This window comes from Cherax quadricarinatus, chromosome 82, assembly GCF_038502225.1.
Source record: "Cherax quadricarinatus isolate ZL_2023a chromosome 82, ASM3850222v1, whole genome shotgun sequence".
NCBI lineage: Eukaryota > Metazoa > Arthropoda > Malacostraca > Decapoda > Parastacidae > Cherax > Cherax quadricarinatus.
The window spans coordinates 4604076-4626016 of record NC_091373.1 but is presented as its reverse complement, the minus strand read 5'-3'; the positions used below and the strand labels follow the sequence as shown (position 1 = coordinate 4626016).

General features: G+C 39.7%; 1 protein-coding gene across 2 annotated transcripts in view; it reads right to left on the bottom strand.

The window, feature by feature from the left end:
* Positions 1-691: 691 nt before the first annotated feature.
* Positions 692-21941, bottom strand: part of LOC128702872 (store-operated calcium entry-associated regulatory factor) — a 32438-nt gene continuing 11188 nt past the window's right edge. Inside the window, exons 1-4 of one of the 2 annotated variants that reach the window (XM_053797333.2) lie at positions 11235-11485; positions 8813-8982; positions 5475-5631; positions 692-3903 (exon numbers count right to left, since the gene is read on the bottom strand). In XM_053797333.2, coding sequence (XP_053653308.2) covers positions 3198-3903; positions 5475-5631; positions 8813-8963 — 1014 coding nt within the window. In that variant the 5' untranslated portion in view covers positions 8964-8982; positions 11235-11485 and the 3' untranslated portion in view covers positions 692-3197. Of the gene's footprint in view, positions 3904-5474; positions 5632-8812; positions 8983-11234; positions 11486-21941 lie in introns of those variants that run through there. The other variant, XM_053797334.2, reaches the window with a different exon arrangement.

Sequence of the window (21941 nt, the reverse complement as noted above, 5' to 3'; positions counted from 1 at the left end):
TTATTATTATTATAATCAAAACCAAGTGGTAAACCACCAGGGTCATACAGCACTGTAGGGTAGAGTTAGTAAGAGTGGTGAGGAGTGCTAAAGGAAATATAATCAGTGGTTGTATAATAAATCCGTTGTTGTCAAAAAATCAGAGGGAGTCTGTGTCAAACGTGGAGCCGTCAGTGAGGAGGGAAGACAAAGTAAGGGTGGTAGAGCAGTGATGACGTCAAAGGTAAATTCTGCATTCTCACTGATAGACAGAACAGTCCAATAGAATATGGCAAAACTGAAATTGGAACTTGACAATTCACACACAGTCGAACTGGGTGCCTCTTCACGAGATACCCATGAACGAGAAGTGTGCCCTATGCAAAGATGGGAAAGCGCAGATTAATAACCATGACATTGATGATAAGAAGACCAGGATCCTAAACTCAGCTTAATAGTGTAATTTGTTATGAATCAATTCACACCAATGTTCTTGCCAAAAGTCAGTTTCAAACAGGAGTAAAGTTAAATGAATACAAAGAAGGATTCACTTATTGATTTTCCAGGAAAAACATGACAAATTTTAGAAAATTAAGTCCATGAAAACCTTCAAATGAAACAAGTTACCAACACCACCTAATAGAGATTTTTTAAAACTGCCTGTAATACACATTGATTTAAATATATTTAAAGGAAAAATTAAACTGCCAAAGACATTCTTAATCATTTTTCAGAACTCTGCACATATTTCTTCCTCACTATAAAACAGTGAAGTGATTCTTAGTACAGTCTACATTATCTTTTACTGATGCTATACTGTCCATACAAAACAATCAAAAGGATTCTGCAAGAACACATTAATGTCTAAGCACATGTACATTATAACTGTTTTGATAAAAAGAACATCTTTTCAGAGTTCTGGGGGTTCCTCCACCTGGATTTCATGGCTCTAAGTCCCCCACAGAAGAAATGTTACACATAAAAGTATTGTTAGATGGGTGAGTGGAGACATTTGGGTTTTGGGCTTTAACATGCTGTAAGAGTATAAGCAAGGTAAAATTTATGATGGCATTCAGGGTAAACTGATTTGCCCTGAAGGTGGGAAGTACATAAAGAGTCTGCACTCTGAAGGATGGGTGGGGAAGTTGAAGCTCAAAATGTCAGTTGAGTTATGATGTCTGTGAACTCCAGGCAAGACAGCTGTTGAATGAATGGTGAATGTGTTTCTGTGATTGCCCTACCTTAATGGGAAATGGTCAATGTGTGGTGTAAATATTATGCAGAAAACTCGGAGTGTGGAAATTAGGAGAAGGTGTGGAGTTAATAAAAGTATTAGTCAGAGGGCTGAAGAGGGGTTGTTGAGGTGGTTTGGTCATTTAGAGAGAATGGATCAAAGTAGAATGAGATGAAGCGCGTATAAATCTGAAGGGGAAGGAAGGTGGGGTAGGGGTCGTCCTCGAAAAGGTTGGAGGGAGGGGGTAAAGGAGCTTTTGTGGGCGAGGGGCTTGGACTTCCAGCAAGCATGTGTGAGCATGTTAGATAGGAGTGAATGAAGACGAATGGTATTTGGGATCTGACGAGCTGTTGGAGTGTGAGCAGGGTAATATTTAGTGAAGGGATTCAGGGAAACTGGTTATTTTATACAGCCGGACTTGAGTCCTGGAAATGGGAGGGGTTTGGGATATTGGCAGTTTGGAGGGATATGTTGTGTATCTTTATACGTATATACTTCTAAACTGTTGTATTCTGAGCACCTCTGCAAAAACAGTGATTATGTGTGAGGTGAAAGTGTTGAATGATGATGAAAGTATTTTCTTTTTGGGGATTTTCTTTCTTTTTGGGTCACCCTGCCTCTTTGGGAGATGGCCGACTTGTTAAAAAAATAATAATAATAATAATGATAATAATAATAATAATACAGTACTTCTCCATGGGGAAGTGAAACAGAATTCTTCCTCCGTAATCCATGCATGTCATAAGAGGCAACCAAAATACCAGGAGCAAGGGGCTAGTAACCCCTTCTCCTGTGTACATTACTAAAGTTAAAAAGAGAAATTTTTGTTTTTCTTTTGGGCCACCCTGCCTTGGTGGAACATGGCTGGTTTGTTGAAAGAAGAAGAAAAATACAGTAATGTATAAATATAAACTTTGGAGGAGGGGGGGAATATTGCAGTAGGAGAGTCATCTGACCATGATGTCAGAACTCCCAGAAATTTGTAACAAAAAATCAAATCGTGCATAAAATATCATATGTCAGTGATGATAGCCTGTATATAAATACAAGATTACTTGTATATATAATTTTACCCTTTAAAAATAACCCTGCAATTATTAATAATATTGTATACAGTTGAGTGAATTTTAACACTTCGAGTATAATGAATAGTAGTGTGCTCTTGCACGAACCTTAAATATACTCTACTTCAAAAATACAATTACTGATGATCAATATGATTAGCAAATTACATTAGGCAATCCTGGAAAGACAATATGTTTAAAAGCATTGTCAACCAAACTTTAGTTCTAACTGAATTTCAGTATTTAAAATAAAAGAAAATTTAGATCCCTGTGATGTCACTGGATTTAATTAGACAAGTAAATCATTAAATAAATTAGCACTTGAAAATCCAGCAGGCTTGTCTGAGCATGCTAGACTGATGTGCATGGGGGAACAGTGGTTTCTAATTAATGTGCTGTTGGAGTGTGAGCAGGGTAGTTTACGAAGGGATTCAGGGAAACTGATTAGCCAGACTTGAATCCTGGAGATGGAAGAGAAAGTGCCTGCACTCTGGAGGGCTGGGGATGTTGTAGTAGGAGGGTTATTTGACTGTGATGTCAGGACACTTCTGAACAGATGGCAGTTGAGTGAATGCTGGAAAAGGCATTTTCTTCTTTGTGTCACCCTGCCTTGGCAGATGGCCACCAAGTCAAAAAGAAAATATTTAAGGGATATAAACTAAAAAAATTAAACATTAAGAGCAATCAGATTTCTCCTTTTAGTTTGATTGAAAAACCTTGTGAGGTGGTAAATAGATATGCAGCCTAAATTTGCTACAATAGTATCACCAAATAATTTTGCTGTAAAAAAATAGATACAATAAATACAACCATGAAGCAAAATACAATGTAAACTGAGGTCCATTATAAGGTTAATTACAATAATCATTTACAACATACATTCTCACAATACAAAATGTAAATGTGATGCAAGTACATTTTTACCGGCGACTAGTACCCCCAAGACCTGATGCTCCACGAGTTCCTGTGGAACCACCACCACCACCACCACTATGGTGGCCACCAGAGAAACCTCCTCCACCACCTCCCCAACCCCATGAACTAGGTTGACCATAACCTCTGTTGTGGTTTCTGCCACTGTTACCAAACATGTAGCCAAGCAAGCCACCAGTAGCAGCGCCAGTCCAGAAACCTCCAGCGCCACCAAACCCTCTTGCATTTCCAGCAGTGCGGTTCCTACAGGAAGCACCATCTGTGTACTCTGGAGGAGGTGGTGCTGAAGGATGTGAACCTCCAGCACCCCCAAACCATCCATAGCCACCACCACCACCACCTGATGGGTAATCATCGTTTGTGTTACTATGAGCATCCTGGCCAACATGGCGTGAAGATCCAAAACATGTTTTGTATAAAACCCAACACATCAGAGCCACAGCAACTAGCACAATAAAATCAGCAATGTAGCTTGCATTTGATGATTTCTCAGTTTTGTAGGTGGAATAAGAGTTTCCATAAGCATGATGACTGTATCCACTTTCATCACCATAATAATTGTGATGACCTTGCTTCTGATGGAGTCCCTCCTTTGTGTAGTCTATGGAGTATCTCAAACCACATGACCCCTTTAGAACAAAGGGATCGTCTCTGTTACTGTAGCCCTCACAAGAGACTTCAATTTCACCAAACCTACAGGTGAAAAAAATAAAGATGAGATATGAATGTAAAATGCAATAAGATCACAGAAAACAGGTGTAATATCATAATATGCAGAACAACTACTGGTCCAGTGGCTAACGCGACGGTCTGGAGTTTTGAGACTCTCTGATCACGAGTTCTATCCCCGCCCATGGTATGGTTTGTTTGCAATCGTGTCATTACGATTTCGTGAGTCATGTTAATGGCTTTGAGGGGACTTGAGCTAGAGTTCGTCATGGCCACGCTAGCTGGAGATTCGTCTGTAAAAACTTGCATTTGTGGTCACAGTGGTGCCTATGCTAACCTTTCTATGGTGTAGAAATATACCTAGCTGGACGAATCTTATTGTGGCTAGCTGGTCCAGTGGCTAACGTGACGGTCTGGAGTTTTGAGACTCTCTGATCGCAGGTTCTATCCCTGCCCGTGGTATGGTTTGTTTGCAATCGTGTCATTACGATTTCGTGAGTCATGTAAACTCTAGAACATTTATTCATTAATTATCTAATTTGTTCTTTCCTACCCTACAAAAAAAAAATTCTTAAAATACTGAGGAATTCCTGTGACTGCAGAGGTCTCTATCACTAGTTCCACGAACTGTACCCCTTTCTATTGGCCCTTAAAGTTATCAGACACCAATATTCCCACTTTCACTAGGAAAGACACATTTTCCCAGAAAAAATGCAATGATAAATGTAGGAAAAGAAGGTTAAAGATACTACATGAATACAACACAGTGAAGATATATCTGCGTGAGCAGTGTGGAAAATGTACTCAGAGGGGAAGGGGAGCACAGGACCCACTGTGGCATCAAAAACACTTTTCCTTTGATAGTCATGTATTTTATTACTGTGAAAAATATGTATAGCTGAAAGATGCCTAGTGCATGCCAAACAGACCACTTGAAGTATACTGCACTCACTCCAAGGAAAAATCAAATTTTGCTATGCAAATTCTTAAATAGGTGAAGTTAGTTTATTTTATTTAAAAAAAATTAGCAAGACTAGGTTCAGTGCTTAGCTAGAGCTGATGCCAAATATAAATAAGTGGTTCAAGAAAAACTTGCAAAACAAAATTTGACTTTTTTTCATGGGATGCATATTCTTCGGGTGATCCTACTAAACCTTTACTGTACATTTCATTTCACTCTGAATACAGCATTATATAATCATTTGTTAAAGCTTTACTTGAAGAAAAATGGTGCTCTGCAGCATATGAGTCTTTCTACTATGATTGTTGGCATTAGCTGCTCTCCAACACATCAAAAATATGTTATAATTATGAAATTTTCTTTAATTACTGGTATATTACATTTTACTGCTAATGATTAAAGGTAATTTTTATTAAATGATATTTCTAGTGCAATGTTTTGAGACTAGTGACTTAGTCACTGATTACATTATCAATGAAACAATTACTGTATGTGCTGATGGATATTACAGACTACTCAGCAACTCTACAATTTGAGTATAGTCAGCCCCCCCCCCCCAAGAAAGTTGGGCAAGAGTTTTAAGAGGGTTCAAAGAGCTATGTATCACAGTGGTTCCAATTAGACCATTACTCACCTAAATGCATTATCCATGTCAGTCTTGCACTCCCACTGTACATCAACTCCATCCCATCCCCGATTGTAGCACTGCACTACCCGGGGAATGAAGGCATCACATGGCGCTGTTCCCCCTTTAACACACTGCAGTTGTGGTACCGGTGATGACCGTCTTCCTGAATTAAAACAAACATTTACACATGTTATGCTATCATCAATTTGTATACTACTTTTAAAATCTGGACTAAAATTTATTTATGAAGCAATCAAAACCAGAAGTAATCCATACAATAACTTACAGTGCTCAGTGAGATATAGTATACCGACTGATAATGTACACACTAAACATAGATACAGTAAACTCTCCATTTAACAAACCTCAATTTAATGAACTTTGGAAATGCAGAACAAAATTTGCCAAGTCAACAGATTTGGAAATAATGGACAAAGCCCTGGTGGCTAAAGCTCCCGCTTCACACACGGAGGGCCCAGGTTCGATTCCCGGCGGGTGGACAAACATTTCGACACGTTTCCTTACACCTATTGTCTTGTTCACCTAGCAGCAAATAGGTACCTGGGTGTTAGTCGACTGGTGTGGGTCGCATCCTGGGGGACAAGACTGAGGACCCCAATGGAAATAAGTTAAACAGTCCTCGATGATGCACTGACTTTCTTGGGTTATCCTGGATGGCTAACCCTTCGGGGTTAAAAATCCAGACGAAATCTTATCTTATCACAGAAATGTGATAATCTTTTCTCTATCTACCAAAATTGCCAATACTGGCGACCAGCTTCCCCAGTTAGCCCATTAAATACAGTGGACCCCCGCATAACGCTATTAATCCGTTCCTGAGAGCTCAATGTTATGTGAAACTATCATTATGAGAATTAATTTTCCCCGTAAGAAATAATGGAAATCAAATTAATCCGTGCAAGACACCCAAAAGTATGAAAAAAACAAATTTTACCACATGAAATATTAATTTTAATACACACAAACTTAAGAAAACATGCACAGTTACATGACACTTACCTTTATTGAAGATGTGGTGATGATTGATGGGATGGGAGGAGGGGAGACTTGATGGTTTTAGTGTTTAGAAGGGGAATCCCCTTCCATTAGGACTTGAGGTGTCAAGTCCTTTTCTGGGGTTGCTTCCCTTCTTCTTTTAATGCCACTAGGACCAGCTTCAGAGTCACTGGACTTCTGTCGCACAACATATCTGTCCATAGTGGCCTGTACCTCTCGTTCCTTTATGACTTTCCTAAAGTGTTTCACAACAGTGTCAGTGTAATAGTCACCAGCACGGCTTGCAATAGCTGTCTGAGGGTGATTTTCATCCATGAAGGTTTGCACTTCAAGCCACTTTGCACAGATTTCCTTAATCTTTGAAGTAGGCAACTTCTTCAATTTCTCTCTCCCCTCCTCCGAAGCAATTTCCTCAGGTGTGGCCTCTTACTATTGAAGTTGATCTAGCAGCTCATCAGTGGTTAGTTCTTCATTGTCCTCCTCCACCAACTTTTCCACATCCTCCCCACTAACCTCCAACCCCAAGGACTTCCCCAATGCCACAATTGATTCCTCAACTGGCATAGGATTCTCAGGGTTAGCCTCAAATCCTTCAGAATCCCTTTGGTCTACACATTCTGGCCACAGTTTCTTCCAAGCAGAGTTCAAGGTCCTCTTAGTCACTCCCTCCCAAGCCTTACCTATAAGGTTTACACAATTGAGGATATTAAAGTGCTCTCTCCAAAACTCTCTTAGAGTCAATTGAGTTTCTGAGGTCACTACAAAGCACCTTTCAAACAGAGCTTTTGTGTACAGTTTTTTGAAGTTTGCAATAACCTGCTGGTCCATGGGCTGCAGGAGAGGAGTGGTATTAGGAGGCAAAAACTTCACCTTAATGAAGCTCATGTCCCCATAAAGTCGCTCTGCCAAGTCTGTAGGATGACCAGGGGCATTGTCTAACACCAGGAGGCACTTAAGGTCTAATTTCTTTTCAGTTAGGTAATTTTTCACATTGGGGGCAAATGCTTGGTGTAACCAGTCATAGAAAAAGTCCCTAGTGACCCATGCCTTATTCTTTGCCCTCCACAGCACACACAAATTAGCCTTGAGGATATTCTTTTGCCTGAACGTTCTGGGAGTTTCAGAGTGATACACTAATAAAGGCTTCACTTTGCAATCACCACTAGCATTGGCACACATGAGAAGAGTAAGCCTGTCTTTCATAGGCTTATGTCCTGGGAGTGCCTTTTCCTCCTGAGTAATGTAGGCCCTGCTTGGCATTTTCTTCCAAAACAGGCCTGTTTTGTCACAATTAAACACTTGTTCAGGTTTCAGTCCTTCACTGTCTATGTACTCCTTGAATTCATGCACATATTTTTCAGCTGCTTTTTGGTCCGAACTGGCAGCCTCACCATGCCTTATCACACTATGTATGCCACTACGCCTCTTAAATCTCTCAAACCAACCTTTGCTGGCCTTAAATTCACTCGCATCACCACTAGTTGCAGGCATTTTTCTAATTAAATCCTCGTGCAACTTCCTAGCCTTTTCACTTATGATCGCTTGAGAGATGCTATCGCCTGCTATCTGTTTTTCGTTTATCCACACCAATAACAGTCTCTCAACATCTTCTATCACTTGCGATCTCTGCTTCGAAAGCACAGTTAAACCTTTGGCAAGAACAGCTTCCTTGATTGCCGTTCTCTTGGACACAATAGAAGCGATGGTTGATTGGGGTTTACTATACAACCTGGCCAGCTCGGAGACACGCACTCCACTTTCATACTTAGCAATGATCTCTTTCTTCATCTCCATAGTAATTCTCACCCTTATTCCTATAGGGTTGGCACTAGAAGCTTTCTTGGGGCCCATGGTCACTTATTTTTCAGGTGAAATCACTATAAAAAGGCTGTAATAATACGAAATGTTCCGATTGTATGCTTGAATGTTACCGCGGAGGCTGGCTTGTAAACAATGCCACTGGCAGAACAAGTGAGGCTGGCTCAGGCCGCATGGACGTGTCTCGGACGAATCGCGTTGAGCGAATTTTTTAGCACTATGCGAGGCAAAATTTTAGCAATAAAATGTATCGCTATGCGGATTTAACACTATGTGATGCCAACGTTATGCGGGGGTCCACTGTAGAGGGTTTACTAGTTCATAAAGAAATAATGTAGTACATACATATTTACACTAGGAGGTATATAGTTCATGTCTAGATGTATAGTTTGCTGTAACCCCTATTTTGGGAAGTAAAGCATTCTTGACAAAATATAGAACCCAACACAAAAACAGTAATACATACTTTACCATACAAATGATATTATAATTAGCATTAAAACACTAACCTGTCGTCATCTTGCCATTATACAAGGTGAGCACCTCTACATCTTTCAACAAAATACTTTCACCGCTTGTACCCCAAGCAGCTCTCGCAGCTCCTACGAACAATACTAGGACAAGAAGTCCTAAAGCTGCTGACATCTTTTTCACTTTCATTATCACTATGTTGCTTGTGCTAAAACAAAAAGGTTAATATGAATTATAGAAATCTAGGTAATCCTCACAAAAAAAATAGACAAGACACAAGATTCACGGGAAAATGCAACATACACACATAATTAAAATGATCACATACTGATCTGTTCACCATGTTGTGCAGTATAGTGACTGAACAATGTGTTCAGTGCCTGCGTGCACCCCAGGTTAAAATACTGTACAGTATACCTGGAGATGCAGTACATAAGAACATAAGAAAGAAGGGTGGCCCGGTGGCCTGGTGGCTAAAGCTCCCGCTTCACACACAGAGGGCCCGGGTTCGATTCCCGGCGGGTGGAAACATTCGACACGTTTCCTTACACCTGTTGTCCTGTTCACCTAGCAGCAAATAGGTACCTGGGTGTTAGTCGACTGGTGTGGGTCGCATCCTGGGGGACAAGATTAAGGACCCCAATGAAAATAAGTTAGACAGTCCTCGATGACGCACTGACTTTCTTAGGTTATCTTGGGTGGCTAACCCTCCGGGGTTAAAAATCCGAATGAAATTTTATCTTATCTTAACACTGCAATTCATCCCACTAACAAAACATTTGCCCAACCCAATTTTCAATGCCACCCAAGAAATAAGCTCTGATGTGAAAGTCCCACTCAAATCCAACCCCTCCCACTCATGTACTTATCCAACCTAAATTTGAAACTACCCAAAGTCCCAGCCTCAATAACCCAACTAGGTAGACTGTTCCACTCATCTACTACCCTATTTCCAAACCAATACTTTCCTATGTCCTTTCTAAATCTAAACTTATCTAATTTAAATCCATTACTGCGGGTTCTCTCTTGGAGATTTTTTTAGATTTAGATTTTGCCACCGAAGTGGCTAGTTTATTGTGCACCCCATATCCATCCTGTGGACGGTAGCGCGAGAGCATATGGATACACAAAAGGCCTAGGAACTAGGCCCCAAAGGGTTAACAGGAATACATATGGATTTATATCTACATATCTATAGTTCACTTATCTGTTACATGCAAATTTAGGAAATTTGCTTAGTATATCTGGTATCTTATTTTCATTAATAAGATATCTTGACATGTCACATAGGTTATTATACTGTCTGTCTCTGTATTCCTCAATGAGTGGACAATTAAGCACATAGTGTTCAAGAGAGTGACCATATGCCTGATCACATAATTTACATTTAGTTTGATCATCATCTGTGTGTCTCCCAAACTGCCAGAAGTACTTGTAACCAAGCCTAAGCCTGGCCACTACAACATCAGTCAGTCTGTTCACATTGCAAGTTGCTCCATAAACATATCTCTTGGAGAGAGATCCTCAAGACCTTATTAATATCCCCTTTATTAATACCTATCTTCCACTTATACACTTCGATCAGGTCTCCCCTCTACAAATGATTACAAATTATTAATCATTATCATTATTACACTGGAAATGCTAAATCAGTAAAGGGTCACACAATGCCTGGGAAATGGGAAGTAAGCAGGTTCAATCCAAGGAAAAGGAGAGTAGCTCTAATTCTCTGGATTAAGAGCCCTTTGCCAGCATCATGGTAAACCCATTGAAGTTTACTTTATATACTGTACAAAGTTAACAAAGCAAATATAATTGCTGGCATAAGCTCCCTACCTATCTAGGTTAAAATAAGCTTCAATAAGGCTCATAACATATGGTTTTATAAAATAGTTGCAATTAACTGTGATAGGCATATACAGTGAAATAAGTAAAAGAAATGTGAAGTAAGTGAAAGAAAGTAAAGTCTATTTAGGCACAGGTACACCTAAGTACAATTATCATGGGTATCCTGGGCAATTTATACATATGTTAAACTATGTATGATAATGGTACTCATGTGTATCTGTACCTAAATAAAACTTATTTAACTACGAGTCTTTGCTGGATAAGTCACATTGTCTGACTTTTTGAGGTTATCCTGGGTAATTTATACACGTTACTATGTATGATAATTTGTGTGACTATTTATGTGTAGTACCTCAGCTGAGGGACTAATTACCTCATCTTGTGTATATAGTTCTACTGTCTTCTAATTATGCCCTTAAATTTGTATTGATAAAGCTAATAGATGGGCGAAACATCTACAATAAAGATACCTCGATGGTCTAATTCTTCATCTTGTAGGTATTGTATTATACAATACCTACAAGACGCATACCGTACATATTGTACATGAGTAGTATACAATTTATATACCATAAATGTATAACATATGCATCTGTAACTAAATAAACCTACCAAATTCGACCCCAGAAATTCCTGAAAATCAGCCAACTTCTGGTACTGAAGTCTCCTGACGTATATGCTGACACTTGAGTGTGTTCTGGTCTCTGTCTCGAGTGCTGACAGCACGGTAATGGTGGTATATATCCTGAGTTAACACTGACAGACAGACACCTCTATATAGACATCACCTGACTCAAAATAATCATCACTTGACGTCACAGTGATGTCCAACACACTAGTCTCTCTCTCATTGGTTGCTTCCATTACCATCCATAACTTTCACTAATATTAGTAAAATATTAGTAAATTAGCTTATTCAGGTACACCTACACATATATACAGGTATGTAAATTATTATACACAGCAGCATGTGTGTAGATTATATAGGATAACCCCCAAAAAAAAGGTCAAAGTGACTTATTTCCATGATACAGTGTTTGTACAGAGTGACATTTGGTTGTGTAAGTAAGTAAGTAAGTTTATTTAGGTATACAAAAATAAACTTGTGTAGATTATCATACATAGAGCACCTAGGATAACCCACAAAAGGTCAAACAAGTAAAGCAAAGTAAGTAAAGTAAATAAGTAAATAAAGCAAGTCAAATCAGTTAATACGTAAAGCAAGTAAGGTAAGTAAATAAGTAAGTAAAGCAAGTCCGGTAAGTAAATAAGTAAAACAAGTACATACATGTACTTGCAGAAACAAAGATATTATTTTTAGGAGTATTAAAGTAAGTCAAGTAAATAAGTACGTAAAATAAGTCAAGTAATTAAATAAGTTAAGTAATTAAATAAATAAGTGAAATAAGTCAGGTGAATAAAATAAGTTTGTTTAATACACATTAACATGTGTCACTTCGGATAAACCGAAAAAGGTCAGACCAGGTGACTGAATTTCAGTGTAAGTTTATATTTAGGCCTTATACACAATTTAGCCTAGGATAAGCCAATAATTTAAAAAAATGACACATTTCGACTGGGTCCTTTAATTAATTACATCACTAGTGTGCTGCTACCCTATTCTATATAATACTGTGCCTTACTCTATATAATATTATGCCCTATTCTATATACTAGTGTGCCCTATTCTATATACTAGTGTGCCCTATTCTATATACTAGTATGCCCTATTCTATATAATAGTTGCATAGTGTGGCCTATTATATATAATAGTTACATAGTGTGCATATTCTATATAATAGCCACAAAATATGAACAAAAGCTAGGTATAGTTCCCTGACGTATTCCATCACTCAGGATGGGTGCCATGCATCACAGGATGGGTTCCATGCATCACAGGATGGGTTCCATGCGTCACAGGATGGGTTCCATGCGTCACAGGATGGGTTCCATGCATCACAGGATGGGTTCCATGCATCACAGGATGGGTTCCATGCGTCACAGGATGGGTTCCATGCATCACAGGATGGGTTCCATGCATCACAGGATGGGTTCCATGCGTCACAGGATGGGTTCCATTCATCACAGGATGGGTTCCATGCATCACAGGATGGGTTCCATTCATCACAGGATGGGTTCCATGCGTCACAGGATGGGTTCCATGCATCACAGGATCCATGCATCACAGGATGGGTTCCATGCGTCACAGGATGGGTTCCATGCATCACAGGATGGGTTCCATGCATCACAGGATGGGTTCCATTCATCACAGGATGGGTTCCATGCATCACAGGATGGGTTCCATGCATCACAGGATGGGTTCCATTCATCACAGGATGGGTTCCATGCATCACAGGATGGGTTCCATGCATCACAGGATGAAATTGTCAATTTGATATACTACTAGAATTATTGTTATTTTAATAACCGGGAAACTGAGAGCCTAAGGGAAATTTTGGGAAACAAAAGCCTCGCCCCCCCCCGGTTGTTATAAAACGCCTGGAGGAATAGGTAATCAGGTTTGATCCAAGGAAGGGGATGGTAGCGCCAAGCCCAGCATCAGAGACATACTATGATACTGACAGATTTCATAGCTTAAAAATATGCAGTATATGTATAATTTTATTTAGGCCTCATACGAAATTGTAAAAATTTAATAATAATAACCAATAATAATAACCTGATCAGCCGGGCTGTGGCTCGTACGTTGGTTTGCGTGCAGCCAGCAGCAACAGCCTGGTTGATCAGGCGCTGATCCACCAGGAGGCCTGGTCACAGACCGGGCCGCGGGGGCGTTGACCCCCCGAAACTCTCTCCAGGTAAACTCCAGGTAATGTGATTTTATTTTGAGCGGAGACCATCTTGTATTCAAAGTTTATTCTCTATAAGGATTACAATGCTGAGTTTACAGAAATTTGGTTATTGTTTGGTTTAACATGTAGTAAAATTGAGATTACAGAGTGTACCTCTAGAACGCTTAGCATGGCTAGGCATTTCGGGCATACTTAGTTTTATTCTTAAATGTAAAATATTACAAATTATGAGGTAAGTTGGTATTATGGCTAAGTGACTAAATACTATTTTGTGAGTTTAGAAATGTGAATGCTTTTGTTTAGGCACAGTATATAGTTTCAGTATTAGAGTATCACAGGATTCATTATATTAAGACTGAGATTAATATTTCTGTTTATGGTCAAATGAGTGAGCGAGTGTAAGTGTGAACCACCAGGTGGTATTCGTGAAGTTAGTTGACGGGGTGTATCAGGGAGATAAGATGTTTTCTAATGGTAGTTTTGAAGGTGATGAATGTGTCTGCAGTTCTAGAGTTCTCAGGTAGGGTATTCCAGATTTTAGGGCCTTTGACATACATTGAATTTTTGTTAAGGTTTAGTCGGACACGGGGAATGTCATAGAGATGTTTGTTTCTGGTGTTATGCCTGTGGGTTCTGTCACAACTATCAAGAAAGCGTTTAAGGTCAAGGTTGATATTAGAGTTTAAGGCCCTGTAGATATAGATTGCACAGTAGTAAGTGTGGATGTACTGAACTGGGAGTAAGTTTAGATCTTTGAAGAGTGGGGGGGTGTGCTGCCAGGGATGGGATTTAGTGATTATTCTTACTGCAGCTTTTTGTTGGGTTATTATTGGCTTTAGGTGTGTTGCTGCAGTTGATCCCCAAGCACAAATAGCATAGGTGAGGTATGGATAAATAAGTGAGTGGTATAGTGTGAGAAGGGCATTTTGCGGCACGTAGTATCGTATCTTGGAGAGGATCCCAACCGTTTTGGATACTTTTTTGGCTATATGCTGGATATTGGTGCTGAAATTCAGGTTATTGTCAAGGTATAAGCCTAAGAATTTTCCCCCATTATTTCTGGTAATTAGAGTGTTGTCAATCTTAATGTTAATTTGTGCATCTCCTGCTCTGCTACCAAACATAATATAGTAAGTTTTGTCAGTGTTAAGCGTAAGTTTGTTGGCTGTCATCCAAGTCGATATTTTAATCAGCTCCTCATTCACAATGGTGTTAAGGGTGGCAAGATTAGGGTGAGAGATGACATAAGTCGTGTCATCAGCAAAGAGAATGGGTTTTAGGTGTTGGGATACGTTTGGTAGGTCATTGATGTATATGAGGAAGAGCAGGGGACCAAGGACACTTCCCTGCGGAACTCCAGTATCAAGTGGCCGTGTTGCTGATGCTGTGTCTTTAATGGTGACGTACTGATACCTATTAGTAATGTAAGATTTGAAATAAGCAAGCGCATGGCCTCTTATACCGTAGTGGTCAAGTTTGTGGAGTAGGATTTCATGGTTTACTGTGTCAAAAGCTTTTCTTAGGTCAATAAAAATTCCTAGTGGATATTCCTTATTTTCCAGTGCTGTGTAAAGCAGATCTAGCATTTTTATGATTGCATCATTAGTGCTTTTATTTTTCCTGAATCCAAACTGGCAGGGGTTGAGTATGTTTTGAGCCGTTATAAATGAATACAGTCTCCTGTGCACAAGTTTCTCAAAGATTTTGGATAGCAATGGTAAGTTAGATATTGGCCTATAGTTGTTTAAGTCTGTAGGGTCACCACCTTTATGTATTGGTGTAACCCTTGCCATCTTGAGTAGTTTCGGGAAGGTGCTAGTCTCTATTGACTTGTTAAAAAGTAATGAAATAGCATGCGAAAAAAATATGACGGGGAAACATGCAGGAACTGGCTTTGTTGCCATTATATAATTGATTAAAAAAACCGGCAAGTTGAAAAATAAGACGCTTGTGTAACATTTCAATACCCTTTTACCCCGGAGGATTAGCCACCCAAGGAAGTCAGTGAGTCGAGGACTGTCTCTGATTTCCAGTGTGGTCCTTATTTCTTGTCCCCCAGGATGCCACCCACACCAGTCCATTAACAGCCGAGAGATTGATTACCTCAAACTCCTTCTCGTCTTCCCCATTTCTTCCCTATACTGGACTGTTGAATAAGTTTAAGTACAGGTACACAAAAGTACAATTATCATGGTGTAAATTACCTAGGATAACCAATAAACACTATGTAACTATAATACAAAACAGAGTAACATCACTGTACCACACCACTAAGACAATGTCGAGCAGACTGACATATCCTCTGGCATATCCTCTGACACATCCTCTGGCATATCCTCTGACATATCCTCTGACATATCCTCAGGACCCCAGTTAAAGAGAGAAATAAAAAAGGGAATAAGAAAAGTGGCAGATGCAGTTTAATATAGACAAATGCAAAGTTCTAAATGTTGGACAGGAAAATAACCATGCCACATATAAACTAAATAATGTAGATCTTAATATTACGGATTGCGAAAAAAGATTTAGGAGTTCTGGTTAGCAGTAATCTGAAACCAAGACAACAGTGCATAAGTGTTCGCAATAAAGCTAACAGAATCCTTGGATTCATATCAAGAAGCATAAATAATAGAAGTCCTCAGGTTGTTCTTCAACTCTATATATCCTTGGTTAGACCTCATTTAGATTATGCTGCACAGTTTTGGTCACCGTATTACAGAACGGATATAAATGCTCTGGAAAACATACAAAGGAGGATGACAAAGTTGATCTCATGTATCAGAAATCTTCCCTGTGAGGATAGACTGAGGGCCTTGAATCTGCACTCTCTAGAAAGGCGTAGAATTAGGGAGGATATGTTTGAGGTGTATAAATGGAAGACAGGAATAAATAAAGGGGATGTAAATAACGTGCTGAAAATATCTAGCCTAGACAGGACTCGTATCAATGGTTTTAAGTTGGAAAAATTCAGATTCAGGAAGGATATAGGAAAGCACTGGTTTGGTAATAGAGTTGTGGATGAGTGGAACAAACTCCCAAGTAGTTATAGAGGCTAAAACGTTGTGTAGTTTTAAAAATAGGTTACATAAATACATGAGTGGGTGTAGGTGGGTGTGAGTTGGACCCGATTAACTTGTGCTACTAGGTCAGTTGCCGTGCTCCTTCTTTAAGTGAATATGACCTGACCTGACAAGGTTGGGGCATTGGCTTGAGTCGGTAGGAGACTTGTTCCTTCTTTCTTATGTTCTTATGTTCTTACCTCGTCTCATTTCGAAGTCCAGTCGGGACTACTTGAGGTATATTACTTTTACTCCTCATGTTACAGCTCGAATATTTCCAGCATTCTTGCAGTTTTGACCAGGCTAAGGCATAACTAAATGTAAACTTTACGAGATGGACTATTACCATACCGTACCCCGTGACATGGTGGCTAAAGCTCTCGCATGTCGAGGATCTGGGTTCGATTCCCGTGTTTCTTTACACAGGAATCGAACGTGTTTCTTTACACGGGTAGTCTATGTTCCCTATCAGTAAAAAGGGGACCTGGTTGTTACCCGATTGGTGTGGGTCGCATCCTGGGACAAAGCTGACATAATTTGCCCGAAATGCTCTGCTTAACAAGCGAGTTTCTGTATAATATTATATTACTGATGTCAGCTAAGCCTGTATATCTTGTACATGTACTTGTAGTAATAAAGATATTATTATTGTTGTTAGTATTATTATGTACCGCTCAACCTGCGTCTTTATGGAATGCGAGAAACGTAATGAATTCAGAGATATCTCACTCACAATATCAAAGTATTTTATCCACGACGTCATATTACCAACCATTCTGGAAAAAATACCCTGACTTTGCCTGTTGTAAATAACTCATAACTCTTTAAACTTGTTAAATTAAATTATACTAAAATAGAAGCTAATAAAAATAATTCAAAACTACATATAAGCTACACTAATATTTTTGTGACCTAATTCACATCTGCATAAATAATTTATTACGAATGCTACCAGATCAAAATATATAAATAATTCATTCTATTGTAACTTGTTTAGCTATGAAAACTGAAGCCCGGTCTCTGGACCCATTATGTACCTTTGTAATCTTTTGACATACCAATCACACCATGGGCATGTGGTGCACAATAAAGATATTCTGTTATGACTTCCAATAGTGCAGGACTGCTAGGTGGACGGGCGGTAGATATCCAAAGGAACTTACCCATACGTTTCCAAGATTTGAGGCTTGAACTAGGGACTTCTCGGTCGTGAGCCAAGCATCACCACTAAAAGGCTCGACACTCTTCCAGATACTTGTTACGTACGAGATGGTGAAGGAGGCAGCCCAGGTGATGGTTGGAGGCTGGCCGTGGAGGAGTGATATGGGCAGCCCAGGTGATGGTTGGAGGCTGGCCTGGAGGTGGTGATGGAGGCAGCCCAGGTGATGGTTGGAGGCTGGCCGTGGAGTAGTGATATGGGCAGCCCAGGTGATGGTTGGAGGCTGGCCTGGAGGTGGTGATGGAGGCAGCCCAGGTGATGGTTGGAGGCTGGCCTGGAGGTGGTGATGGAGGCAGCCCAGGTGATGGTTGGAGGCTGGCCTAGAGGTGGTGATGGAGGCAGCCCAGGTGATGGTTGGAGGCTGACCTAAAGGTTTACCTGGAGAGGGTTTCGGAGGTCAACGCCCCCGCGGCTCGGTCTGAGACCAGGCCTCATGGTGGATCAGGGTCTGATCAACCAGGCTGTTACTGATGGCAGCACGCAAGCTGACGTACGAACCACAGCCCGGTTGGTCAGGTACTGACTATAGGTGATTGTCCAGTGCCTTCTTAAAGACAACCAGGGGTCTATTGGTAATCCCCCTTATGTATGCTGGGAGGCAGTTGAATAGTCTTGGGCCCCGGACACTTATTGTGTTGTCTCTCAATGTACTCGTGACACCCCTGCTTTTCCTTGGAAGCATGTTGCATCTCCTGCCGAGTCTTTTGCTTTCATAGGGAGTGATTTTCGTGTGCAGGTTTGGTACCAATCCCTCCAGGACCTTAAAAGTGTATATTATCATATATCTCTCTCGCCTGCGTTCCAGGGAATACAGATTAAGGATCTTCAACCGCTTCCAGTAATTTAGGTGCCTTATCGTACTTAAGGTGATATATAGGCAGCCCAGATGATGGTTGGAGGCTGTCCTGGAGGTGGTGATGGAGGCAGCCCAGGTGATGGTTGGAGGCTGTCCTGGAGGTGGTGATGGAGGCAGCCCAGGTGATGGTTGGAGGCTGTCCTGGAGGTGGTGATGGAGGCAGCCCAGGTGATGGTTGGAGGCTGTCCTGGACATATTAGGTGATGGAGAAGGCCGCTTCTAGTCCACCACAACCAACTCCTTACTACTGAATCCATTATTCTTGTAAATAATTCATTGCTATTGTATCTTGCTGAGTTAACTTTACGCTGGCACCTAGATCTTGGACTTATTATGTATCTCTATCTTTTGACAAAAGTTAAATGATGGGAATGGGATGCATAATAAACATATTAAACTACCTAACTTTAACTTTATTGAGTTATATTGCAATTTAAATCTACACAATGTACATGTATGTGTGCCCGCTAACATCTAAGTGCATTCAGAACAACTGTGTATATGTGTGACATTTTCGATCACAAAACATATCAAATTAATTAGCTTCACACACTTAACTAAATCGACAGTCATTATCTAAATTACCTCAGCTCATTTTATCCCTAAAGACTATTTTGGTTTAATGTCAAGCTAAATTATCAGTAAACAATATGTTACAATAAAAAGTGAAACAAAATATATAATTATGAAATTAAATAGCGTAAATAAAAACAATTCAAGACACGAAGCCTATCTCTTACCTGTAACACAGGTTCGACTCCCACTAGAGAAGTGATAGATCTTTGAGGACTTCAAGTTCTGTATACTATTATTAACATTTATTTCTAAATCACCCATATCCTAATGACTATAAAAAAAACTTTCATTTTGTTGTGGTATAAAACACAGAGGGAAAATTCCTAGGTATCCACCCTGACAGTAGCCTTAAGTTCCGGACACACATACAACAAATCACCAAGAAAATCTCCAAGACTGTAGGCATACTATCAAAGATAAGGTACTACGTTCCACAATCAGCTCTCCTGGCACTGTACCAGTCACTCATATACCCTTATCTTATATATGGAATTTGTGCATGGGAATCAACAACATCCAATCACCTAAAACCCCTAATAACCTAGCAAAAGGCAGCAGTAAGAATGATAACAAATTCCCACTCCCGCCAACATACTCCACCAATTTTTCCCCTCAGGGAAGGTTCCTTGATATTGGTGAGGGGCTCTTGATTTAGGGAATTGGATCTGTGCTCCAGTTCCCCGAATTAAGCCTGACTGCCTTCCACATTCCCCCCCCCCCAAGCGCTGTATAATCCTACGGGTTTAGCACTTCCCCTTGATTATAATAATAATAATAATAATCCACCAATTTTCAAAAGTCTGAATCTGCTCACCATTAAGAACATCCATACTTATTCATGTGCCTACTGCATACACAGAACAATACACACAATTATAAACCCTCCACTCAAATTTCTCCTCACCAACCTAAACAGGACACATGACCACAACACAAGACACAGATCTCTTTTTGATATACCTCGTGTCCATATCACACTGTGTAAAAACGCTATGCACATAAAGGGCCCCAAAATATGGACTTCATTACCAGAGGATATTAAAGTAACCCAGTCTGAAAATCAATTTAAGACTTCTCAAAAGCCACTTAATCACCCCAGACTAAATGCTAAATACTCAGTACACACTTACTCACCTATGTACTCCCACATCATAACTGAAACAATCACATTGAACCTTTTATCCATTGTTGACAGGAATATAATTGAATCATTGTTTTCACAAAAAGCATTTTCGAATATAAATATATCTTTGTATTATACAAATTTTGATTCATTTATAATTAATATTCTACTGTACAACTATGAAATAATTCCTATCCTACTGTACAACTATGATATACTCCTTAGTGTTAAGTAGACTGTAAGCCAATAATGTTAAGTTGGTCCATAATTAGCCAAGGCATAATAGAGGCTATCTTTGCATTGCATCCCACTATTGTAAATACAAAATCTCAATGTACTGTTTGCAAAGACATAAAATAAATAAATAAATAAAAATTGTGTTTAAATCCTTGTTATGGTAAGTGGAAGACAATGGATTACCTATGAATATATTACTAGCTTATATATATATTTGACCTTGGGATCAAATAGAGTGTTTTCTGTTGTGTTCATGGCAGACAAGACACTGTCTAGCAAACACAACCTTCAAGAATATAGTAAATTTGTTAGCTTTAAGGTTTAGTGAGTTTACGAGAGTAACTGAGCCTACACCTTACCTGTACATCAAGTATTTAATCCCCAAATTGAGGTATAAAGTAATCTCACTGGCTATTCCTCTCTGTCTGTCTGTCTGTCTCTCTCTCTCTCTCTCTCTCTCTCTCTCTCTCTCTCTCTCTCTCTGTATATATATATATATATATATATATATATATATATATATATATATATATATATATATATATATATATATATATATATCTAGTGGACACAGCCATAGGCTAGTATCTTGTTTGTTTCCAGCTTTGAAAATTAAAACAATTTACACATATATAAACATGAACACTGATCAGTGTCGTCCAAGGTTGTGGCATTGCACAACCTTCTTACTTCTTCCGTCTCTGCTGTATCTCACTAGCTCCGCTTCCCACACAAGATTTCTAGAGTTAAAAACCTTGACGCCTTCTTGACATTATATATAACACATCTGTCACCCTGTGACTGATGTAGCAGCTTATCACGTAGTCAGTACCTTAACATGTAATGAAATATTTTATACAAACAGTGTTGTGTGTCCCCTTGTCACAAACACACAGTTATGGCAATGCTACGCCCTTCAAAAGATCCACACTCCTATGATTTACTCCCACACTTCAACAGCTCACTCCCACCTCTGCAACTCCCTTCCATTCTCCTAAAAAACTCACTTCCATACCTTTGCATCTCACTCCCACGCCTCTAAATCTTAATCCCATTCCTCTAAAACTCACTCCCACATCTCTGCAACTTACTCCCAAACCTTTGCAACTCGTCCTAGGAAAGGTTGGAGGGAAGGGGTAAAGGAGGTTTTTTTTTTTTTTAGCGAGGGGCTTAGACTTCCAGCAAGTATGCGTGAGGGTATTAGGAGCGAGTGGAGGGCAATGGTTTTCATAACTTGACGTGCTACTGGAGTGTAAGCAAAGTAATATTTATGAAGAGAGTCAGGGAAACCAGTTAGCCGGACTTGAGTCCTGGAGGTGGGAAGTACAGTGCCTACACTCTGAAGGACGAGTGGAGAAATGCTGCAGTTTTTGAACTGTATCGTAATGATAGATTAATGGATGGAACCTGAATCTCTCTCATTCTCCAAGCGCTAT